Source organism: Mycteria americana, chromosome 14 (genome assembly GCF_035582795.1).
Source record: "Mycteria americana isolate JAX WOST 10 ecotype Jacksonville Zoo and Gardens chromosome 14, USCA_MyAme_1.0, whole genome shotgun sequence".
In the NCBI taxonomy this organism is placed as follows: Eukaryota; Metazoa; Chordata; class Aves; order Ciconiiformes; family Ciconiidae; genus Mycteria; species Mycteria americana.
The window spans coordinates 6,616,713-6,642,728 of record NC_134378.1 but is presented as its reverse complement, the minus strand read 5'-3'; the positions used below and the strand labels follow the sequence as shown (position 1 = coordinate 6,642,728).

Below are 26,016 nucleotides of genomic sequence, written 5' to 3'. Positions count from 1 at the left end.
CTCAGTTAAGTTGTAGGAATTTATTTTAAATAACCTACAGTTGATTAAAAGGGAATTCATGATAAAAATAGAAGATACTTGTTGAGGAAAGGCTGCAGGAAATGGTCTTCGCACACACACTACGCTAACAATGCCTCTAAAACTAATGATTATAGCAAAAAAAGGTTTCACATTAAAATTCTGCTTTTTAATTTTTTAAAATTTTTTTACACAATTACAAAAGAAAAAATAAAAGCCCTAAAATCTTGATTATTTTCCTTTTTGGACCGATGCTCATTTCCCTCGAAATTTATTGACCTGTGAAACTTCTTTTTACACAATAAAATCTTTCAAGTAAAAGAGGGGAGTGGGGCTTAGAAAAAAAGGGGGGGGAGAAAGGTAAAACAGTCTGACAAACCTAAAAAGTAGATATTCTTGAAGTGTACAGAGCATGTTCAGAACAAAGGGTGATGGGAACATCATTTGTTGCCAATTTCACTTGTCCTCAAATTCCACACGCATCTCCCCATCACACAGCCCCTCCCCCCACCCGCTCCCCAAATCTACACGATCTTTAAGATCAAGAAGAAAACTGTTTAAATATTTTAAAATAATTAAAAGAAATAAAAATTCACATTTAAAAAAGGAACACTCAAGTCAGGAGGCCGATTTCCCATCACGCTTTGCTCTGAACAAATGTGGTGGATATTTGTAATTCATGTTCCAATGCCACGACTGTTTCAAGTGACAAATTAAAAAAGATTTGGGTATTTCCATGACTATAGTGACAGCTGTAACAGGTGCGTTGGGTTTCTTAAATTTCGTTTATTTGTTAAATTCTGAAATGGGGTGGGAGGGGAAGGGGAAGGGCAGGGGTTAAGGAGTCCATTTTCTATTAAAATATAGAAGTTATTGCAAAACCCTAACTGTAAAAACGCACCAATATAATTGGATTTTGTATACAGTAGCTAAAGATTCCCACGCTCTCAGTGTGATGGTGAATTTGCCTGGCGGAAGGTTGACAAATCCCCCATCCACTTGCCCTGCCTCAAGAGAAAAACCACACAAACCAGACAGCTAGAATTTGGATCTCTGAAACATTTTTAAATAAGTTGTCCATAGGACAACTGGCTCAGCTCCTTTAGGATATTTCCAGGTTATGCTTTCTGCAAGACATTGGCTGTTTTATCTGATGCTCACTTGCCCCTTTCCTCCCCCTTCCCCAGCATCCAAGGACAAGTAAGGCTCACAGTTTATCAATCTCCCTAAAAACCAGGCTACTCCCTCTTTTTTTCCCATAAAATTCAGCTCATTAAAAACAGGTTAAAACTCATAGTCTTCCTCTGCCATGTCGATAGCCCAGGCAAATTTCTCTCGTTGGGTTTTGTTGTAAATCTTCTCTATAGGAATTCCCCACTTCTTACACCTGCAGAAGAGGAGACGCTGTTAAGAGTCAACGCAGCACAGGCACTCAACCCCTCGCTGTACAGCAGAACGGCCCTGCTCTCCCCCAGCCCCCTCCTAGCTCTGCTCCATTACAAGACACGCCACCCAGCTGGGCACGAGCAGCCTCCCAGCGTCAGACCCTGCAGGTTCTCCGACCCGTCACCTCCCAGGCATGGTGCTGGCTTTGGCTGGCATGTTACACTTGCCTCAAGAGACTCTTTTATAACTTCCTGAAACTGTTTGAAGATATAAGGGAAGGCCACAGACACAGACGTCTCTGGCAGCACTGCTCTCGCCACAGCCCTTGTCTGCTAACTGGGGGACAAGACACTGATGAAGGAGCGGTTCCTTCCAGCAGATCCCAGGCAGATGCTTACCAAGCAACAGAGATCCTGGGATCCAGATAGTTGAGTTTGGAGGTGCCCAAAGCGATCTGCTTGTTCTCCTCCCTGTCTGTAGCCTGAACCTCCAGTTTCATCAGTTGCTCCTCAATCCTCTGCACTGCTTTCTTCTTGCTCTCCACTGTCCTGGGGTGGGAAAGAATTGAAGCATTTAATGCCTAATGCCCTGCTGGGCTCGAGACGGCAGCACTGTGGGAACCCAAAGGGACTCTGCTCAAGGTAAGCAATGCCACCAGCCACAAAGGGCAGCTGTGTCAGCACAGATAGTGACACAAAACACTCAGCACATGCAATTAAGAACTGACATTTTCAAAGAGGCAGAGCAGAAATCTTAAGCAGCAGTTTTGTTTTAAAGGGTTGGAAGCAACAGCCTGAACTGTACTGATGCTACACCCACTTTAAAACCAGCCCATCTATCCCTCTGTAATAGTCATGCTGTGATTCTGCTTTCAGAGCTCCCTTAACTCAGCACCCCGTGGCTATTCTGCAGAGCGCCCACAGAGTCCAAGTACATCGTCTGCACTGAGGGCTTCCAACAGAGCAGAGCAGAACCCAGAAAACTGCATGTGCAATTGTGTAACTCCTGGCTCCCCATTAAGATGGCAGTGCTGCACACTGGATCCATTGCTCTGCTTGGTCCTGGGCAGCAGGGCGGTTGAGCACTGGTTGGTGCTCAGCTCGGAGGGATGACACAGAAGAGACTAATGCTAGTGACCACACCAGGAACTGCAGTGTCAGATCACCCTATAGTCCTCAGCTTGAAGGCCATTTCTTCATGCACGGAATAAAGAGGGGACAAGAAAGCCTGAGGAAGTCTTCCCAGATCACAGGCTGGGGAAACAGAACACAGGGTGAAGGACCCATTTGGAGCTGAGTACTGGGAGCATTGCACAGCCTGGTAACACCAGCCTTACTTTTTAGACTTCTCATCCCTCCGGACCTTGGCATCAGCTTTGGCGCTTTTCAGTTCTCTCCTGGCATCAGCTAACTGCTCCTTCTTGGCATCGATCTAGGAGAGGCAAAACCAGACGGCAGCACTGTGAACAAGCCGCTGACAACTGTGGCAATCACCCCTGGGCAGCGTGACCCAGGGAGTGAGTTTGTGACCACGTTCAGAATCTACCACTGCTGAGACCCACTTCTGCAGAACAATTAGGCCATTGGCCTTTCAGTTTGCTGCAAAGCCTAGTGTGGTGAAATATTCCCCTCAGAAAACAGGGCCCCTCTAATTTCCAAAGACAAGGTGTTGCTGGGAGCTTTCTCACACAGCTACAACCAAGCAGGCGAAGGAATTGGCTTGGCCTGGGACTGGCCAACTGCCCCTCCAGGCAGCTTGTCTGCCTCCACTGTATCCCACCAGTACCAACTCTCTGATGGTAACGTGGAAGGATGATCCCTGTTCCCTCAGCAGGAATCAGTTCTTGCTCCAAACCCTACAGGCTGAAAGCTGTTAAGGCTTCAGGCAGTTCTTCTCCAGTAAGTTTAGGATTCAGGGAGATTTAGCATTTTGCAGCCCCTGTTCAACCATTCCCCTTGAACATCCCCCAAGCTCTAAGATCTAGGGTGAAGGCAGCCATGTTAGGTGTTACAGAAGCAGGGGACACTGCAGTGCCAAACCAGAAGTCCTTATTGTGAAGGTTATTCTAAAGCCAGACCAGGAACAGACCTAACCCCTTTGGACCTCATGGCCTTCACCAGAAACAATCTGCAAAGGAAGAGGTCAAGTCAGAGGGGCATAACGTACCATGTACACAGCCTGCGCTGACAGTGGTCTGGGATTTATGCAACAGAAGTAGATGCCCACTCCAGGTTCTTTAGGGGACACAAATCAGAGCTAGAGACTGCTGCTCTGAAGTTTCAATGGCAGCAGAACACATAGCTATGGGATGAAGGGCAGATAAAAAGGGTCTGGTCTTGGTCTTTCCAAGTAAAAGATGACTCAGACTTAGGTGTCCCTTTCAGCTCACAACTCTCCAAGCAGGCCCATCTCTGAGGCAGCACTAACCAACTCCTGACAGGGAAAAGCAGGCTCCACTTCTGTCACCCCAAGTGAAAGGAAATGTGACTCCCGAGATGCAGCACTTGGAGCCCTGCCCCAAGCCAAAAGCTGGGTAAGGGTGGGGGTACCTTGCTCTGCAGGTTCATCATGGACTTCTCGAAGGTCTTCGGCGGAGCTCTCTGGTGGTTACACAAAATGGCAACCGCTCTGTTGGCACGGTTATAGGAAAGGATCTTCGCTGGGATGTTGTCGTCCGCTGCAAAGTACAAGAAAGTGGTGAACAACTGGGTTCTCCAGGGCTATGCAGCCCCAGCCAGTGTCCCACTGACTCTGCAAGCTCACAATCACTGCAGAACTGGCCTTCCCCTCTGATGGGCCAGTCTCAACACTGTACTCTAATTAACAGTGATAAAGAGCCTGACCACTTCCATCCTGGGCCCTAACTCCTTCTGGGATGGTTTCTTTGATAGCAACAAAGACACCATTTACCACTCAAGAGAGGAGAAGCACATCCATGCTCAGAGGACAGCAGCACCACACTGCTCAAGACACTGTTGGGCTTCACAGATCCAATGAGCCCACTTTGTAAAGTTGTTAAAGTGCAAGCTAGCAGTGCTCGACAGACAGGCTGTGAACGAGCAGCCAAGAAACATGGGGCTGTTAGAGATGCAGCTGCCTTGACTGCCACCTCTAGCACCTTATAATTAACAGAAAGCAAGTAAGAGATTTGGTAAAGGACAGGCATAAAGTAGCAGGCACACCTTGGTGTGCTCACAAGTCAGCTCTGCCCTGCCCCAGTGCTGGGCTACTCAACTACCCCAAAAGATTGTCTGGCAGCAGATTTTTGGTCAGACCTCAGCTGTCTGACATTTGCACTGGGAGAACTGCAACGAGGAAGCTGTGTACAGATACAAGGCTTGTGGCTAAGCCAAGGAAGCCAGGTCTGTATTGCAGGGTAAAGATCTGCTCCCCTCACAATTTCAAGGACAAGACTTACGATTAGTGAGCTCCTTGAGCTGCTGCTGTAGCGTGATGGAGGCATTGTAAGTACGGAATACCTTGGCTGTCAGTCCCTCCATAAGGTCTTGAAGGTGTTTATTTAAGATACTGGTCTAAGGAAGCAGAAAGGAGATGACAGTTGGCACTAGAGTTCACCACAGCATTTGTGAAATCTCTAGACACAAGGCTGATGAATACATGCAGCTCATGGCTGAAGCCTAGTGTACTCAGATCTGACCACAACAGAATGGCCACGACATTACTGAAACCACAGAAAAAGGGAACAAAGAACCAACAACTATTAGATTGGTATCAAGTACCCCAAGTGACCAAAAAAGTTTTCTTCAGTGGGGAGGTTTTGGTTCCCAACAGGTAGAAGTGTGCCTGTCCCATCCCAGGGAAGGTGTCTGAACCACCACAGTGCTCCCATAGAGCCAAATGTGCAGATGGGGATGGCATCTGAAAATCTGTCACCTCACACAATCATCTTCTCTGAACTCTGAAAAAACCTCCCCAAGTCAGAGCCAGACAGGCTCACCAGGACCAAAGCCCATCACTTCAGGAACCTGCGGGCACAGTGGACAATACAGACACCAGATTGAGACAGACTCTCACTGCTTTTAGGCCGCTCAGGCCAGCTCTGGAAGAAAATTGCCAGTGAAACCATTTCTGAAACAGAGCAGCTGTTACTGCCTGGTGCAGAGCGAGCCTGTTCATGGTGCTCTACCACCATCCCTCACCATTAACTACATGCTTACATTGAGGCGGTCAAAGAGGTCATCCTCAGGCTGCTTGTTCTCCATGAACAGCTGAAGATTCTTAAACACCTGCAGGAAAAGAAAACCAGTAAACTTCAGGCACACAGACCAGACAGCGCTGGGTAGCAGTAATACATAAGGAAGCAACATTGCTAGGGAGCCACTTAAACTGTTTTCAGGCAACAGTGATGATACTGGATGTCGCTTCCCAGCAGGCAAACACCCATCTCTCAATACAACACTCGTGTTGAAGGTTCATTCCCAGCAACAGGGGTCCTGAACATTCAATGCCCTTTATCCTCATTCCTTTAGATCAAGATTGCAGGAGACCTGATTCTGCTCTGGCTTAGCTGCCTAACATGAAAAAGAGACCCCAGAGCTACCACCTTTCCCTTACTCTCCATCATTACTTCAGCCGAAGAGACCCCTGAGCCATTTCCCATGGAGTGAAGCTACCAAAAACCAATCCTTCTCATTGCTGCATTAAATGTTCCATACAGTTCCATCCCAAACAAGTCTCACTGGGGTACAGAGAATAATCAAAGCATCTTTGATTATACAGAGATCACAAATCCCAGCTCTGTGTGCCCCAAATCCCCGGTTCCCAGCTCCTCAACAACACACATTCTTCTTCTACAGACACCTAATATACAAAGATTTCTAGTTCCACAATAATCAATTCCCCATTGTAACCACTGAAGAAGAGACACCAAGAGATACCAACACCAATAAATTTAAACACGAAAAGTATTTTCTTCTTTAAACAAAGAAGTAAGAATTCTAGCACATGCTCATTTCTATAGCAGCCATAGTTTGTTTGTTTTTTTTGTGGGTGTTTTTTTTTTTTTTTAGTAGTTTTGCTCCCTAAGAGGCCAACATTTACTGCCGATTGTCATTACAATTAATTACCACAGTATTATATATGTGGTATCTAATGTACTGTGCTGACTGCAGAGTTGTGGGCCAGATGCAAAGCTGTTACACACTCAAAAACAATAGTCTTTCTGGATAGTGCCCTCCAGGTTCACACTGCTGGATGGGGATTTATTCTGGAATGACGTCAAGATCACAGCAGATTTGAAATTGGTGGATGTCAAAGAAATAAAGGAATTAACATTGCCTAGGAAAGAAGTTTTGGTTGGTAGATACCCAGGTTCATAGGCCAGAAGTATCAGTGCACCTACTCTGTATGCTCTGGAGCACCCAAGATCAAGACCTACACCTCAGTGAGGGCTCAGCTCCAACATGAACAAAAACACTGAAGGAGAAGCTAGTACCACGAAAGCCCAAGTCGAACTGCTGCTCTTAACAGTGCTGTCCAGCACTGTATTTCAGAACCTTTTATGCTATTACTTGTCATATGGGCCTAGAACTCTACCATCTACAGGTGACAAAACCAACTCTGCTGACCAGAGCGAGACCCAAGAAACTTATCTAACATGCTGTTACAGTTATGTTATGCCAACTCTTGACACTGAGACCACATGGAAGAGCAGTAAGATGTTTAAATATCTCATCTGCTGGGTTATGTCACACCACCTGCAGCCTTATCTTCCATGGCACTGCCAATATAAAGGGAAGTTACATTAACTGACTTATTTTCTGGCTAGGTATCTGACCAGTGACGAAGCATCCTGTTATGGGCACCAAAACTTCGTTGACGACATTTTTCTGCAATTCAGTCTGTGTATGTGTTTGTGGAGATGCCTTACCCTCTTCTCAACAGGGACTTTGTTGTAGTATCGGATGGAGTCTTTTCCGAGGAAGTCAAACTCAACCACGTATTCCTGGCCATCCAGTTCAGGATGCAGCTTGATATGTTCTACTCTCAGAGAGCAGCAGCCCACGGTGTCAGCTGTCTCTCCTTCTTCTTTTTCATTACCAGCTCTCAGGGCAAGCTACATTTATATCAAGACAAGAGAGGTAAGCATTTCAAACCATCCCCGTAGTATAGAGATGCTGGAAACTTTCAGACACTGGCTAGAATCAGCAGTGTCCATAGGAGAAGAGAAAGGGAGAAAATGCATTTGAGTGGATAAAATTGATGCTTACAAAATTTTAATAAAAACAACCCTAAGTTCTCTTTAAATTTGTTTTAAATAATCCTACACTAAAGCCACAAATCTACCAATCTACCAGAACACCTCATTTTTCTCTAAGAGAAGTTTAAATCAAGATGTTTTACCCACTTCTGCTCATTAAGTAACTCAAACTGTAAGACAGTTCTGACTAATGGAAATCCATTTCAAAATGCTTTATATTTTTTAAAAATCAAACTGAATTCCATGTGAACTCAACCTGATAGAAAATCATAAAGTTCAGTTGTTCATCTTCTATGATCATACCTCTTCACTGCATGATACATAAATACAATTTAAATAGCATATAGAACACTTTGGGTTGTATAAATAATCAAAAGGCTACATTTGGCTGCATAAAAAATGTGTTTTAACAGTACTGGCTAAGCCAATTTCTAATTTTTGAAGAAAAACCTTCAGTGTTCATATGAAACCACAATTATTCAAATCAAAGTTCCCTGGTTTACACCAAACCATTTTGAACAAAACCTGTTAATTTAATCGGTCAAGACACCATACACTACCAGGGCAACAGCTCTCTGTGAACTGGTTTTAAGTAGCTTTAAATGCATCAATACATTTAAAACTGCATTTAAAACAAAGAAAACTGCAGTTTTCTTTATGCTGTGGTGAAACAATTAGCATAATTATGAAACCTCAGGACCATGACCTCAAACTAAAGAGGTGACAAACCGGCAGAAATTCCCAGCAGGAAAACTGAAACAGCTGGAGACAAAAGGCCCACACAAGCTTCCCAGTAATCCAACTGGGTGATTCTGGAACCAGGCTGTGAATTTTGCCTGAACTAAAACAATGCTGCCTGAAATAGCCATGTTCAGTACAATAGTTTATTGCTCTGGATTCCAGGTAATGGGAAGGAAAAGGAGACGGGAGCCTGCCCACCAGGAAGTCTCAGGATACCTTAGTTAACTGGGCTCAATTCTGCCTTAGGAACAGACACACAGCATTCTTGAATATTCCCAGCAGGACAGGAAAGGTAAGAGGAGTGTGCTGGGAAACGAGCCTTACTTTATCAATGAAGTACAGTGCCACAGCCCTCTGCCGTACTTTCATCTCTTTGGATTTCCAGTCTTCTCGATATTGATTTCGGATTTTATCTACGCACTTCTTCAACCTCCGAGCTGTCTCATACTTCTGCCAGTCCTTCTCACCCTGCAGAGAAAGTTGGAATAGAGTCAGCATCAGAAAGCAGGCAAAGGACCAGTTCCAATTTACATCTCAAGGCTTTGCAAGTCTGTGTGTGGCAAATGGTCTCACTGTACAAAAGCACTGAGATTTTGCTGCTGAACAGCTCAGCTTCAAACTATGCTGCCACACAGCTGTAGGTAATTCAGATTTCCATGATATTAAACGCTTCCATGGAAGCAATTATAAAGACACAAAAGATACTATGTCTTCCATGCTTCTCAACATATAAACGGTTTCCTCTGCTTTATTCAGATGACACTTATGTTCTTTCAGCTGTGTAATTAAACACCCATAAAATGTAAAAGCAACATCAACAGTTCATCATCATTATTATATATTCAAGCCATGGCAAAAAGAGGGCATGAATTCACAAGGAACAGAGATTTTTCCCTACACTTGTAGGACAAACCCCTTGTTTCCGATCCAAGAACAAAATCTCTTAGAAAAGACTTAAGGAGAAGAACTTTAATCCTATCCCCGAAACTGAAGGCTACTTATCTTTCAACAGGTTTATCATTGCTTTTATGGAACTGAGCTGTTGACTGCTTATTTGCTCCCACAGCAGGGTTTGTTTCCCTTCAGTCATGAGCTCCTTACCAGCCTTCTCAGCCAGTAGCATGGCCACTTTTTAAATTTTACAATTGACTAATTAGCAACCCATGGTTAGAACTTCACTACATGATCAGACAGGGGAAGTTACGGCCAAAAGAACTTCACTACATGATCAGACAGGGGAAGTTATGGCCAAAAGAAGATAAAATATCCACCAGAACAAGTCTGTTCTTGGATAAATTGCCTCCTTTTAGGTTTACGCAGAGTAAAGGATTCCTACTAGGAATGACACAATGATGCTTTTCAATAGACATTTTCCAGATTTCATCCGCTCTCCTGTGCAGCAATTGTATTCTTTGTTTTCAAGGGGAATGGAAGCACAGAAACTTTCCTATGTTTTTCAATCAGTGCAGGATGAAATAGCAAGACAGCTTTACTTCCTATCTCTTTCCTAGCCAACAGCTACGTTTGCTTCTTGGACACATGACCAGTAAGATTTTTTTTTTTTTTAAACTAGATCTTTACCTTAATTCTTGAGCTAGGGTTCAACATGATGTATTTGATAGAGCCTTGGATGTTCTCAGTCCATGACACCAGCCAGGTAACCTTGTTATCATGCCGGACCTCCTTCCATTTGTGTCCTGGTGGAGGGGGAGGGATCTTGGAATCCCTGCAGAGAATTAACAAAACAACAAATAAAAACTATTTAAAGAGACTTCCACAGCATCAAAATAGAGAAAGTAATGAATGCCATCACACAAAGAAAGCACAGGGAAAGAAAATGAGGCAACATAACTACTTACTTCCACAAGCAGGAAATCAAGTGAATCAAAGTGAACAGTTAATGATCAGAAATGTAACTTATCAATAAGTATCTGCTGAAGAATTATACTGTAGGTGGGAACACACATTGCTAGGACCAGCTTTGACTTGTGGACACCGCAATAGTGTGGACACTTATCAGGACAAGACTGAAGAGAAGCCCACCAAACCTCAGCCTTTGACATCAAGGAAGGCAAAGTAGGGCAACCTACCTAGAAGAAAAATAATTTCTGGCAATACTAGCAGGAAAGACTTTAAGTGGATGTAGGCTGTAGGCACGAGGAAAAAAATACATTGACAAAGTTCTACATGAAACCCACGATAGCCTTGTTCAGTCTTTGCTTGTATGATTCAGTTTCTTATCCACATAAGAATAAGATAAGCTGCATGCATAGTTCTACATGCTTGAATATCAACCTATACAGGATTTTAAAAAAGAAGCTATCCTATCTAGAAAGCAAACCCAAGGTGTGAAGCATCCAGTGCTCACTTGCTGCAGTTAATGATGATGTCTTCTGGCATGATGCGTCTCTTCAACATGCCCATTTTAGGATGGTTTCCACGACCTCGGAAGAGACCTGGGGGTTCAATCTTAAAGTTAGCAATCCTCTCCTTGTGGTTGTCCATCACGCAGTAACCATACTCCTTCAATAGCCGCTCATTCTCCTCTTTGATTTTCTGGAAAAAGCCAAAAGCAAAGATGATATGGTATACCCAGCACAACACACATCTCTAAATGCCAAGACTTAAAAAATGTTGATATTTGCATCACACTAATGCTGGAGACCCAACTCCAAACCAGATCCCCATCATGCCAAGTGCTGTATCAACACACAGAGCAGCAGACTGTCCAGAAAAGCATTCATAAAATGCAAGCAGCACAAATAAACCAGAAAAAGGGAAAGAATGTGTGAAAACTCTCTTAACACTTGTATTTGAAAGAAACAGATTAGGGCTGGTGAAGACAGCTACAATTTGGCCACAACAGAGGCATTTACTTCTATGTACACACCACAGCTACAAGGGCAGCCCCAGCACAGTACCGCTGCTTTACAGTCTATATTCAGCATTTGACATCCACTGGACTTCACACCTTGTTGTTTATGTATAAGAACTCAGACTTCTGTCTTTGAACTCAGCATTGGAAAGCAGGCAGAGGAATGTCTCTGGTCTGCCGCATGTCAAGCCTGTGTCAGCAAATGGTCTCATAAGTAGAACAGTCTCCTAAGTAAAAATGTGCTGAGATTTCACTGCATACTTCTGTGCTTGAACTCTAATTATATGGAAGGAAAAATAAAAATACTGCAGCCCAAGATAAGACATCTGACCCATAGACAGCACTGGTGCGCCAGCTAAGAAACTAACAGAAAAAGCCACTTCTGCTCCATTGTAATAGCTACCACAGACAGAAACTGAGAAGGGCTCACCCATATGTTTATCAAATGGAAACTGCAATAAGACATGGGTTATCTATTTTGGCGGGACCCCTCTGACCCCAAAGGCCATAATTCCAAGCTACCAGGCCCCTGACTCAAAGGACAACTACTGTAGCATTGCAAAAGATCAACTGAGAACTTGGGGCAAGTTTCCAACTTCCATTGCAATAAGTCTCAGTCATCTAAAAACTATTTAATTCTCTCCCCACAAGCCACTGTAGCCATGCTACTGGAAAATAAAAGTTTGGTTTTTATTCAGAAAACTGCATTACCTGATATTTAAGATTTGTTCTCTCATTCTATTCACTAATCCCATTGCTGCATCCCTTCCACCTTCCCCAATTTTGCCCTCCAAACTCAAGGAACTTCTAAAATGAAAAGCTATCCTTAACTGAGTATCCACTGCTCGTTATTGGCCAGGGACCAAGGCTCCTATGGAGGCAGCACCTCTGATTCTATTTACTTAAGCAGGATCAGGAGCCTTAGCCCTCTCAATATCATTTTAAGTCAGGATGAAGACTCAGCTGTAAGCACAGTGCTTTGCCCTACCTGAGCTGCACAGTAAAGATTCCTACAGTTAACATGAAAGTAGTAATTTGAAAGCTAGTAAACACCAACTTATAAACGACAAGGCAGGCAGAGGAATGATTACACAAAGATGTTTACAAGCCAGCTAAGAAGCAACAATTCTCCTAGAATTCCCTCTGGTACCTGTTTCTCCTCCTTGGACATCTGTTTCCTAGCTTCCGATTGAGCTTTGAAATACTGGCTCATGTGGGTGAAGTCACACTTGCTGAGGCTGGTGATAGTGCTCTTCTCTTCAGAGGTCATTTCCTTGCAGAAAGAAAGTAGCGCCTTAAGTTTTCATACATAGTAAGTTTTCATGCATAGTAGAGCTTACCCTGCCCCAGGCAGTCTAAACAGGAACAACAGACAGGCCCTCACAATAAACCCCAAGAATCCCCAAATTCTTGCACATGCTCACTCCAGTTAGGTCAAAGAGAAAAGGACAAGAAGCAGAGCATATGGAATGCTGGCCTTCCAGTGGTCTGATCTCTGCGAGCACTGGCAATGCTGTACCACCTCCCTAAGCGCTCTCACACTGAACAGCGGCTGGGACTGTTGAGGGATAGGGAGAAAAATCCGGTAACCCATTTAGGAAAACTGCATCAACTGATCTAAAGGTTTGATCTTATGGCTGATAAGTTGACTGAGGCGAGTTCTGAGTTTTAGGTCTTTGGAAGGGGTTTCCTTTTAATATAAAACTGGCTCTTCAACAAGGCATGTAACAGTCAGATCAGCTATACCCCATCATGCTATAACAGGAAAATTTGGTTAGGAGAAGTCTGACTTTGTTGTTTAGAAAGGTATTTATGATAGGGTCCTTCCTGGTGAAACTACAGGATAAACTGGAAATTTCACAGCAATCTGAGGCAGCTTTTAGTTGCCTCAAGCTAACTTTCCAGTGCATGGAACAGTAGCCCCTTTTCACTGCCCAGTGCTGAGGAGACACTGGCCATGCCTGCCGTCATTGCAGCCCAGGACTACATGCATACCTTTCTCCAGTCTTTGAAAAAGTTTTTCCTGAAGATCTCCTTTGTAGTGTACTCATGATCAAGCATTTTTGCAAAGAATGTGGCAACTTCTTCTGCTTTGGTGCTCAGCTTCATGACTTTACCTACAAAGAAAAGCTTTCTTTTTAAACAAAATGATAAACAGGAATTGAGGCCACAGTAACTACCTTAAAGGACACTGTATTTTTACTACAGAGAAGTTTTTCCTAAAAATGTTACATAATACAACAAATTGGATGGACAAAGGAAACAGAGGAACACAATTGCTTGACTTTCATCATAAACATTTTGAAAAAAGTTTCCTCTGGAATCTAAACATTAAAAAAAGGCAAATGCAATCTGATGAGACATGTCTGAGACACACAGGGCAGGAAGGGGAAAAGGCCTCCTGCAGGAAACCCTATGCTGAGACACCCCAGTGGTGTGTATGCTCCTGGGGAGACAGTGCTGTTTGAAGTGAAAGAGGAAAGGGATTTTATTAAATTTCTTATTCCAGCACTCAGACATATGGGAAATACAGCCTCTGTATTCGTCTTCTACCCACAGAGGGACTCCGCTTTGGAACACCCCTTCTAGCCTTTCACTATTTCTAGCCAGGAAGAGCCCTTCCTATGTATACACCACGAATAGGCTGGAAAGCGATGCCAAATATTTAACTCCCCTTCATTGCAGGGAAACGTGTCAGGATTCTGTTAATCGTTTCCTTTGCTGTGGGAATGCACTCCTGTGTCTCCAAATCAGGCTCAAAAGCTAGTAATTTTTAAGAAAGACTGAGCTTTCAGTGAATGGAGAGGTCACATTTCAGCTTATCTGCAAGACTGCAGTACAAAGTGAAATTGCTGCAAGGGAAGACTTTAAAACACAAGGCAAGAGAGGCTGCTGCAACATCGAAGCTGTGGATTCGACATCTAACATTCCTATTGAGTGTCTTTTTGGTCCAGATTGCATTCCTGACGACACGTGAGGTGCCAGTGATCTCTGTGAAGGATTTTGCATGCAGCTCACATCTCCAGCTAGTTGCAAGTAATATTTAAAGTCCCAATGGGCTGGCAGACAGTCAACACCTGTGGATTTTTTAATGACCATTTTACTGCACAAAAGTCAATACAAGAAACACTGCTGTTGATTCTATGCTCTTGCAAAGAAATACCACACTTTTGATTTACTACATGTTTTAAAAAGTTGCATCATCTCCAAAATTAAAGCATGGGAGTCAGCTATAAATCTTTAAGATCTATAAACCCTTGTAAAACAGGACTTAGCAAAAGGTCCTCCCAGTGATCTGAGAATATTCCACAATTAAATTAAACCAACAGTAACTCTGCCAATTCTTAAGCTGCAACCTAAAATACAGCATTTGTTTGCTTATAACAGGAAATGGGGGAAGGGAAAGACAGCAATGGAAACTGTTTTTCCAGGCTGCAAGTCTAGCTTGAAAGAGGCTATCAAGTCAGTAATATGTTATGGGGCTAAAATGACTGATATTTTTCCCACATTGCTGAAGGCTCAGTCACCTTTATCTAATCACTTTAGAATATATTTCATTGGACTCAATTTCCCCTTTTTTACAAAGGTTTGAAAAGGCTTTCAGTGACAGGGCTGGAAAAGAAAAAAAAGATTTATTTGAGAGCTGTGAATATTAGTTACCTGACTTAAAAACTGAAAAATAGAGAGCAACCAGGGGACATAATGAGCAGAAGAGACTGAAACACAACTGCCACCATCTACTCTCCCACCTTGCCCCATCTACAGAAAAACATGCAAGTTCAAGCCACCTCTAGGGTATGAGCAGTAGCTTGTTAACCCACAGTCACTCAAACATATAGTCAAGCCCTAAAAGATGATTTTGGCATTTCAAGCTCCTTCACCGAGTCTGGTATTGTAAGCACTAACAATAGGTCCAGCAACCATTATGTTAGATGAAAACAGGCAGTCTCACCGCAACGCAATCACTAGGCAAGGGACAGATTCCTCCAGTGAGAGCCTGCAGCCTGGCAGCTGGCTGGCCAGCCATAGCATGATTATTGGACTCTACAAATCATCCTAGGATAATCTTGAAATTAGACAATGCCTTGTGAGCACAGACAGTGGCTCTCAGCAGCTGCTGTGTAAATCAGACATCTGATTTTTTGCCTAGTTTCTCAAGGAAGACTTATGTGATTGCTTTATTTGCCAGACCCCCCTCCTGCCCACCCCATAATCGCTGAGCCTATTGATGAATTTCTGCCATGACAAAGACAGAGGTTGCAAAAATTCCTGCACTTCCTAGAGGTTTCGTGAAATAGATGGCTAGACAGAAGAGGAGCTTATTGCCGCCTGCACTGAAGGAATAGCTACAGTGCAATTTGCCCCTCCCCTTCTCTAGACAGCAGGAGAGATATACATTCTTCAACAGAGGAAAAAAATTTCAAACTTTGTATCAAGTTCTTACCAAACCCTAGGAACAAAGTCTGTAGACATCCCTGATCACTGTGCTACTTGCTTGGAGATAGCCTTTAGTAGGATGCAATATGTTTATTTCACTACATGGTTGCTGCAAATGAATGCCACTTACGTCTCAGTATTTAAAAACACTGTGTCATGTCACATGAACACAGCACATTGCTCCTGGAAGAGTTCCATGCGCAGATGTCCCCTTCACCAAAAATTACGTTTTCATCCATTCAAATGCCTCCCACTTAATTCAATCCTACATCAATTTGACCCTTCATTTAACATGATCACAGGACTAAAAGGAAACACACGGGTCATCAAGTTTGGTCTCCAGCAGGCATCACATCATATAACCCCTTCCCCATGAGCCTCTAACAACCAGTCAGCCCAGCATATTAGAATCCCACATCAATTAGTTCTACCACACACAATGGTTAGTGAGTGGGACCATGACTTACACCACAGGGCTGTGTCCTTGAGGCCAGGGTCATCCCATGCTTTCCTACAAGATCCTAATCATCTGTATCAAAATTCAATTGTCTTTTATTCTACTCATGCCACCAAATGATCATGAATTTCATCACAGATGAGGGAAGCTGCAATTCATAAGGTTAAAGAAAACAGACCAAGCTTAAAGGTGACCAGTGATGAAGCAGTTATAATTATGTACTCTAATGCTCTACACTGCTACTCTCAGGCGTAAGACACTCCCATACTGTTAAGTAACCTGAGAGATTTACCACCGTAACAGAGTGAGAACAAGTTCATCTCTGTGTCAACTTGGTTAGCAGAATTCAGCAGGCTGTTCCTTTACTTCTACAGATCATTCCTTCACTTAGCTGTTGAGGAACTTCTTTTAAGCTAACCACCAAAACAAAACCACCTCCTCATCTCTTCAGTCCCCGGAAGAATGCCACAATACCCTGAGAATGTTTATTTCTCTTCCCAGCGAGTGGAAACGCAGATTAACTCACCATCATAATAAAACTTGACATTTTCAGGCAGAGGTTCATATGGTGGAGCAAATACAGGACCTTTGTGCTCTAGGAACTTCCATTTAATGCCTTCAGGGTAGCGCTCTTCTTCCCACCTTCAAGAGAGAAATATGAACCAATACAATTTTAAACTCCTAATCTTCATTTTATTACTATGTGGGTATAAGAGTATGCTAAAGAAAATCAGCAAGCAATCATTGTTTGCCAGGCACAGATCAAGGTCAAATATTCAATGCACTGTCACCTTTTTTTTTTTAAAAGCACAGCCAAATCCATGAACAGAACACCTTAGGTCACAGGTTACCTGATGACACCATAGTCCTCACCTCCCACTTACTGCTCTTTTCAAAAAATCACACAGCTGAAAAAGCTTAAAACTTAAGAAAATGAAGAATTCAGTCTTGTAAAGCAGCTAGGATCATGCCAAATTAGAGTCAGCTGTGATCTAACATCAGGTCCAGGATGCCTGCTCAGCAAAGCCAAACAATTGTAGTATATTATGCAGCTGCTTTCAGATGTGGACAAGTGTGCCATTAAGGGCAGAGATAAAGAAACAGATGTTCATTTACGACCTAAATGAGAACAAACCTGCTCGGACAAGAAAGACTGAAACCTGCTCTATCATTTTAAATTCATTCCAATTCTTTGGGTAAGAAAAGCATACTTGAAGAAGAACAGAGTAGCACAGGAAAATCGCAAACTTGCCTTAAAGCACCTCGATAAAGATCTTTTGCAAATGATGCATGAGGTATCACAACACAGCAAGGTAGGCGCCACCAATCCCACATTCCAACTGAACAAACTCACAGGGTCAGCAATTCATCTACAGAGAAAAGGGGTCCTGCCAGGCCAGTATCCTCCCCCCAGTTCCCAGTACCCTGTGCCCAAGCCACTGATTCCGCACTCCTCCCCCCTACACTTCTTTCATGATTATCAGAACATTACTGCTACATGCTGCTGGCATAGGATTCCCTGCTGAGAAAGGCTATTTTACCTTAGTGATTAATCAACTGGAAGGCCATTAACCTGTCACAGCACTGGTCTTTGAATTGCCTAGACAACTTTGTTGAGCAGCCATGACAAAAAAAAAAGTTTAAGCTTCCCTCTAGTGTCAGCCCTATGGAGTAGTCCCATTCCGGGTGCAACAGCAGCTGAGAAAAGACGTGCATGTACTGCATGCATCTCAGGAATTGTGATGCACAAATACAGATCACTTCATCCCTAATGAGACAACAGGGTCACTGTACAGAAGATAACCACTGTACAGAGAAAAGAGCTTCTGTTAGAAGACACTCAAAATGCTTCACTGGTGCCTGTACATCAATAATTTAGGAACCACAACAATTGTATAGGACACAGTGCTTTGCTACAGTTAGAAAGGCACCATCTTTGATGACAGCACTAGACCTGACTTTTTCTCATGAGAAGCACAGTAACATCTTTAACAGCAAAGCACGCAATCCCAGCTATCAGTACAAAACCTGCATGTCAGATTTCAGTCCCTCGCTGGGAAGAAGGCTTGAGTAAACTATGTTGATATAAGAAACTAATATTGACATTTGAAGTCTAGATCCCAAATATTTACATTCCTAATGATTGTTTTTAAAATTAATTAGAAGCTAGAAGTCTAAATATTTTGTCAAACATAGGCCTAGGTTCTTCCACCCAGAAGCTCCTTCCAGTAAAATAAATCTAAACCATTCGCCTCTCTTCGCAGCCAGAAAAAGGCTATCCTCTCTGACAATGAAATGAGTATTTTTATTCCAGTTTAAAAAAAAAAAAAAAAAAAAGAGGGGATCATTCGCAGTAGCTACCACTTTACAGCATAGGTTTGTCATTCTTGCTTTTCAACAGTGGCTTTTAAGATTTATCACACTGGTATTTACTCGATGAGAAATTCTGTTCCTCACCCATTCCTGTTCTTTTATAAAGGACGCATGCAAAAGGAGTACTAGAAAGGCAGTAGTTTAAATAGATAGCTGAAGCACATTGTGCCTTTTGGGAGGGCTACAAGGAAACATGGGATCCATGGGGTGGTTTTGAAGCCCGAAGCTACCAGAAGGTTTACCAGAAGATCACAAACCATTCCCAATCCCACCTCCACCTTCCTAAACCTCATACATAAGTGTTAAGAGAAAAGGTAAAAAAAAAGTGAGCCTCCTGAGGTTAGCCAATCCTCATTTGGTTTGAAACAAACAAACAAAAAACCACTACAGCAACACTGCCGAAGGCAGCTCCTGGTCCTAAAGCAACGTTCTACAAATGATTTTGTGGGAGCAAGGAGAATGCTGTCTATTAGGAAAGCTGCCTTACTGATTTCAGCAGAAACTGTGCTAATCAGTCATACAGGTTCCTTGATCAAATCCCATATCAAACCTGTCTAAGAATGCCAGGGTGGCTCAGGAAGGTAGAGTTGGTGAGGGTTTTTCAAGACGAATGGAAATAGAGAAGATTCTTCAGAAAAAAACAGAATATACCTCAGGGATATGTTATTTCAAGGAAATGAACTTGCTATAACACAAGGTGGGAGAAATGCTCATGAGGTATACTTCTGGATCACGTATTCTTCACACACTGACAGGGTGTGAAAATGACCTCTAAAAGAGCTCCACATGGTGATGAACGGGGCCAATGCCTTGGGAACGTCTAGCATCAAGTATTCACATAAGTGAGGCTGAAAATGCTCAAGGCAGCAAGCACTTGAGGAAGCAGCCAAAACAATATATCAGACCTTCAGAAAATTGACTCAGATGGAACATAAAATGCCCTTAAGAAACACAACTGAAGTGCAGATGAAACCCTGTCCAGCAAAGACATGCCATACAGAGCTGCATATGGACAACAGGAACATCAGCAGAAGGATGCAGTTACCTACTGCCAAATTTTGCAAAACATGCTTTCAAAAGCAGTTTTCCTGAGCAGTAAGCACAAATCGCAGAGCTTAACACAGCTACCTGGGACTGTGCTGCCAAGGCAGGTGAGGGGAGAACGGTACGGCTTTCCAGTAAAGGTTTGCTGTTGAAGGATACAGACTACAATAAGAGGGAGCTGTGATAACAGAATATTAAGTTAGACAAAACCAGCAGGGCAGCTGAGACAAAGCCAAAAAGAACAACAGATTGTTAAGGCTTAAAGAGATCTTCTGTAGCTTCCTATCACTTCATGTCCCTGTAGTTTGTTAATGTCAAAGCACATAAAAAATATGCTGTCAAAGGGATCGAGAAAAAGTGGATTGCTCAGAAAAAAAAAAAAATCAGGATAGCTTTGGGGAGGGGCCTGAAAAACAGATTTCTAAGAGAACATACAAGTATGAAAAAATATGCATGTGCTGATGTTCTGAGGAAGCTGTGACAATCAGAGAAATATGCAAAGACTATAAACACTACAGAAGAATTTTTCTTTTTAAAGGTGAACCAATAAGAGTGACAATAAAGGGGTAAAAGACTGAACGTGAAAGGATTGAAGAAGATTGCAAAGGCATTCCCCAACACTACTGATCTATTAAAAATAGCCAAATGATCTGAGAAAAGAAAACGCTCATGGAAACATCATCCCCAAAAGGTCATAAAAATACATTACAGGAGATTACAGGAGTGCAGAAAACACACATGCTTTTGAAAACTACATATGCATTAAACTGAGGGAAGTACTAAGGCCCAAACCTCAAAACACACAAGTAATAGCTCCTCAAATCTAGCAATAATAATAGCTTAAATTACTGTGGATAGTAAAAAAAAAAAATCCAGCCAGCTTCTTAGACCACTACTGATGCAGCACAGTCCTGTTTTCCGAATGAACCACAGAGTTCAGATTTACTTAAAAAAGGTTCTCAAAAAATGTAAGAGTGAAAGCGCAACTTCAGTTGCTCAGGGATGTTACTTTAGGATCCTGGGCAAGACAAAGTGCTTTCCATTCAAAACTTATTTTCAAAATTCATTTTCCAAACAGCTCAAGCTTAACTGGTCCAACTGGACCAACTTTCATTTTTGTGCCAGAGGCAGGAGCAGGTTTGTGAGGCACACAGTTGACATCCAGCTAGAACAAAAAGGTGGACACCCACTCATGTTGTACCCTCTATATAACACAGGTAAGATCTACTAGAATACTAGTTAATAGATCTGCACATATTTATATATTCCTGCTGATACCCCCAAGCCTACAAGTTTTCATACTGCTCTGAAGACTGTCAGCAAGGAGCAGGTTCTGGGCACAAGAATACTGGTATCTGCTCATTATAGGTAGCTTCTACATTCTACAGATAGGAAGGAAAAAAACCCCAACCCTGCAAAAAACCTTATTTCTTGTTTTAGGTATACCAATAAAGGTATTTCACTTCTACTTCAGAGGATGAACATAGTGAATGAGGTATTTATTTAGAGCTTACCAGAAAGTAAGCCAATTATTCAGAACAAATCGTCGTGAATCAACAACAGAGAAAGCCAGATGTGCTTATGTACTCAGCATGGGAGGTAACAGGGAAAGTCCAGGTGCAGAGGGTAGCCTACATCACTGATATATAGTTACCATTTCCATTTTTGCTCCTCTTCTTTTTTGGGCTTCTTTCTCTTGTCTGCTTCAGGGACTTTCTTATCTTTGCTCTTAGCTTTCTTTGCTTTGCTGTCCTGCAAAATGAGTAAGAATCTGTTAGAACAAGCTACTGTATTTTCCCCCTCCCTGAAAAGATGTTTCAAAACTAAAAGATTGTCTCTTGGGGTATATAAGTTTGACCAAAACCAACTGAATTCCTGCGGCCTCACTACATAAATGCACTCTTAGATCATCCTATTAAGTCAAGTCTGCTGATGGTCCCACTTATGTTTTAAGCCAAATTCTTTTCCTTTACACTTGGGACATGCTAAGTGCACACACAGCCAGTTACTCTGCCTCACCTGATAAGCGGCATGTCTGGGCCATAGTGACGTGATTGCTTAGTTATAGAAACACCCCCCTTGGCCTGCACTAGTGTAGCTAGTCTGGCAAATGCTACAGAGCACACTTACACCACTGTGAGGTGGCTTCTGGGAACGCACTGGTATATGCTCACTACAGAGACACTTTCATTGGAGAGAAGAATTAACCATGTTGCCAGGAGGTGCTTGCAACATGTGCCTCACAAGGGTATCTTTGCTAGATGTGGAGCGTAGCTCATTAGTCTCAAATTATGGCCACCCTCTCTTCACCAAGTCCGTCTCCAAAGAAATTTCCACCCTAGGCTCCATCTAAAAGCTTTAAGCATCTTTCTAGCAGCTAATCTCAGTTTCATCTCCTCTGCTTCTGAACTGTGCTACATCATCTGTGCAATTACCAGATGTTGTTAGTAAGGCTCCTCTACCCCCTCTACGAGCTACTTAACAGAAGGACTGTGAATTGCCTGGAACAGGCTGGAAGTTCACGTCCTGGAGGTATCTTCTCCATCCATTGTTTTAAGAGTAGGAGAGAAAGTTTTCCTGACTTTTTATACATTATGGTTCAGATAAGTGAACCTGCACCATAGGTGGGGATCTACCACATGCAGCTTTGTCCCAGACTGGCCCCTGCCTCCTTACCCTTGAATCAGATTCCCCCTGCTCTACGTAATTCAATATCAAATTGTCAGCCTTGCTTTCCTTGATCATAGAAATAAACTCGTCTTTCACATTACCTCTTCTTCGTCTTGTTTCCTTTTCTTTGCTTTCTTGATGTCTTCTGTTTTGATTTTCTTGGGTTTGTACTCAGCACTGTAAGAACAAAGACTAGCTGATGAAAATAATCAATTTTCCAGCACAAAAAATAAAGTCATACACATACGAAGTTTGTGTGCACAGGTTCACAGTATTTCTGGCATGTTTAATTTCTAAAGAGTATAATTTTATGCCCCACTCTCTCCGAAGACTGAATAACCCCTACCAGCAAAACAGCCTACAAAACCCTAACACCCATAAGCTGTTACTGGGAATACCTCTCCACAAGTTTCAGACTGCTGAAGCAAAAACCTTCCTCAATGAAGAATCGATTCAAAAGCATTAGTAGCCACCCAGTGGTTACATGGGATGGGATAAATGGGCAAAAGCTTAGTGTCATGTTCTAACCCCAACTCCTTTTCTAGTCATCCGTCTGGGATCTGCCCACAAGGCTCACTTTTTGCATCCCCCACTAGTTCAAACAATAACAAAATTGACTACTGGCAAATTCTTAATCTTTCCATTGCAGACTGGAGATGGGAGGTCACAAACTTAACAGAAGGCAGCAAATGATTACACAAAAGAAAAGATGTCACACCCATCTCTCTCGGAAACTGAGAAATACCACATAGGGACAGAATGCCACTATAGTTAAACCCTTCCAACCCTTTAACTCTAGACTGCTAATAATGTCAGACTACTAAAGAGCTGAATGCACCTAGATGGTGACCGATCACAGTGTGATGTAACTGGGCTTTTATTTTACTGGGTAAGTTACTCTATCAGGCAGACATTATGTGTATTTTTCTTTTGATTTAGAGACAAAAGTCCTCAGCATAACCCACAACATATTTAGACTCTAGGCGAATCACGCCAAGCAGTGCAGGCAAACCTCCCCCTACCCCCAAACAGGCTGACAATGCATTTTCTTCTTCTTGTGCAGTCATTTCCTCACCCAACAGAAACCACTGCAGCCACTTAGCTAGCATTAATACCTCACTTGCTCAGATTTATGTTTTACAACCTTCATCGGTGTCTTTTCTCTACCTACCTTCTGGGTTTTTTTTTTATTTACTAGCACTGCAACATTTCACAGCAGCAGGTAATGGTATTTTGCTTTGGACACCACAAATACTGCTCACAGAACTTGTAACAGCATAAGGAGTTTGGTCACCTCCAGTCACCCATCTGAATAAGTTTGTGCTGATGACCTGAAATCCCACTTGCCTCCTCAATGTTCTCTTTTTAAAACTAACAGCACATCCAAGTCACCAGCACCCACGCCACTTACTCATCATCTTCTCGAGGTCTCTTCAGGGGTTTGGAGTCCTCTTTAGGAGACGCATAAAAGCCATCATCATCTGGTTCATCTTTAATACGTGGTGGACTACAAAAAGAAGCAAAGAAAGGTGGTTCTAACTTCAAAGAGGAAGTTTCTTGGAAATCAGCAACAACTCAGTTTTAAGAAACGATCATCTGCAAAATGGGTATGCCTTCCAGTCCTGGAATGTGTTGTCTTCTTAAGACGCCAAAGACCTGAGGTGCGTCATTCTCTGAATATCCACAGCATAAGGAGAGAGTCTTTCAGTGTCTATGTATTTGCCATTTGTCAAGCAACATCAAGATCAATTTCAACTGCTTAGATTTCACTATGTTTCTTTAAGGTTTTGAGTAAAAACAACTGTAGCTTCCAGCACTTTCAAATATACTTAAAACAAAACTGAAATGCATGCATGTGTGCAGTCAAGTAAAGGACATTATTGAGTTTCAATTCAATATCCTTACTGAGCCTGATAAGAGAGAAAAAGACTATCAATTAAACAAAGATTTGAAAGCTATTCCCCTGAATCTTTTGCCAGCTAAATATTGAGGCACATGAAAACCAGAAAAGGAAACAAAGATTTGGCAAAGTTAAACTGATCAGTCTCTTTTCACTATCCAAACTGCGGGAGGCAAACAATCCTGTCCCTTTCAACAGACCGCAAATATTAAATTAGACTCAACGTTTTCAGCCATAATGTCCCCAAGACACCAGTAATAAAAAAAAAAAAAAAAGAGAGAGTATGAGTGCAAGAGACTATCCCTTTAAACAAACTCATTCTTTCTAGATTCCACAGAAGCGTTTCACTTATCTTCATAAAGAAAAAGATGTCTCAAGAGTCCAGAATTACATTTTGAAGCACTTCGCACTGCTCCACTCAGGTAGAAAAAAAAGTAACAGTGCCATCTTGGGCTTTCCTATTCATATTCAATCAGCAATTTCTATACCAAATTGACTCAGTTTCCAAGTCAACATGCAGATTTTGCAATTGGATGGAGTGGGAGAAAAAAAAGCAGCATTCTGCTTTGTAGATCATAGTCAGTAAGAGACATTCTAGAGTCTTATTTTAGCTGGTAATGTGTCCACAAAGCAGAACAAGGTAGTTTGCTCTTTCACAGCTGTAAAGCCACTGCAGTGCTGGCAGATGCAACTCGGGGAACAGATACGTGCTGCTATAAGAAGCTATTTCTGTGGCATTGACTGCGATTAACTAAGACACAAGTCTGCAGCACGTAGGCAGTTGCAAAACATCTATGGAAAAAGAGGTATTTGTCCCATTTAATTTATTCTCCCTTCCAGGCAGAAATCTAGAACTACTGTTTATTAATTTGCTAGGAGTTTTATCTAGTCTATTTTAACACTGAACTATTTCGCAACATTTTGCAATAGTGGGAAATAAAGTGTGATTATATTAAAAGAAAGGAGCCGTATGACCAAGCTGAACCTTGACTTGCATTGTTTCCAGGACTGTAACATTGCTCATCGTACCAAGTCTTAAGGAAGAAAATCAAAACCATCTGAGTGAGGATATTTTTCTCTGGTGAACTTGCAAAAGAACATTTCAGCAGGGAAAAAAGAAAATAATTACTTTACTCTTAGCCAACTTTTGGCCCTGAAGAAGGCACAATTGTGATGGCTCCTCCAGGCTTTCTTCAAACACACAAAAATGCTTTTGGACCTAAAGAGGACCCAGTTACCTTGATATGAGAACACCCAGTGTCCCTGGTGAGATTAGCACATGCATGCAATTCTGCTGAATAGTAGAGGCTAGAAAGAGTTATTATTAACTGTCTCCTACACCATGGAACACTGAGATGTCATTTCTATTTCCAGAGTATCCCCAAAAGGGCCTGGAGAGGGCGCCTCTTTCCTGTGCCAAGCATACCTACTTAGTTTGCATTTTTAAATAGGAGTAAGAAAATGAAACAGCTGGAGGAACTCATGTCAAGAGGGCACATTCAAAATACGCAAAGAATAACAGGCATGGACTAGACAGGTGTCATCTCCCAACGTCTCTGCGTCCACAGAACATGGTGAGACTGGAAGGATTTTTTTTTTTTTTGAGTGGATTCATAAAACTAGACACATGATGGAAAGCTTTTTTAACTAACAGATATGAACACATGCATCCACCATACCACAGACCTCCAATAAGTCAGTGGACCAGATTTACCACCTTAAAAAAATAACCAAAGGTTAGATTTAAACAAGTCACAAGAAATCTTAGCCAATCAACTATTAAGAAACTCTTCTATCAATTGCTCACTTCAGGTTTTTAATAAAACTCCTTAGTGATGACTGATACAACATCTAAGTCCAGAAGGCGCTATTATTAGCAGGAATTTAGTACAGCA

The 26,016-nt window shown here is 42.3% G+C and overlaps 1 protein-coding gene across 1 annotated transcript in view; it reads right to left on the bottom strand.

Moving 5' to 3' along the window:
• The window catches only part of TOP1 (DNA topoisomerase I), a 70,266-nt gene continuing 44,250 nt past the window's right edge, over positions 1–26,016 (bottom strand). Inside the window, exons 6-21 of the mRNA XM_075516832.1 lie at positions 23,633–23,728; positions 22,323–22,398; positions 21,206–21,303; positions 16,661–16,776; positions 13,236–13,357; positions 12,391–12,513; positions 10,734–10,921; positions 9,947–10,091; positions 8,690–8,833; positions 7,295–7,480; positions 5,583–5,651; positions 4,823–4,937; positions 3,954–4,081; positions 2,741–2,835; positions 1,803–1,952; positions 1–1,405 (exon numbers count right to left, since the gene is read on the bottom strand). Of these exons, the coding sequence (XP_075372947.1) occupies positions 1,303–1,405; positions 1,803–1,952; positions 2,741–2,835; positions 3,954–4,081; positions 4,823–4,937; positions 5,583–5,651; positions 7,295–7,480; positions 8,690–8,833; positions 9,947–10,091; positions 10,734–10,921; positions 12,391–12,513; positions 13,236–13,357; positions 16,661–16,776; positions 21,206–21,303; positions 22,323–22,398; positions 23,633–23,728 (1,954 nt within the window). The 3' untranslated portion in view covers positions 1–1,302. The remainder of the gene's footprint in view (positions 1,406–1,802; positions 1,953–2,740; positions 2,836–3,953; positions 4,082–4,822; positions 4,938–5,582; positions 5,652–7,294; positions 7,481–8,689; positions 8,834–9,946; positions 10,092–10,733; positions 10,922–12,390; positions 12,514–13,235; positions 13,358–16,660; positions 16,777–21,205; positions 21,304–22,322; positions 22,399–23,632; positions 23,729–26,016) is intronic.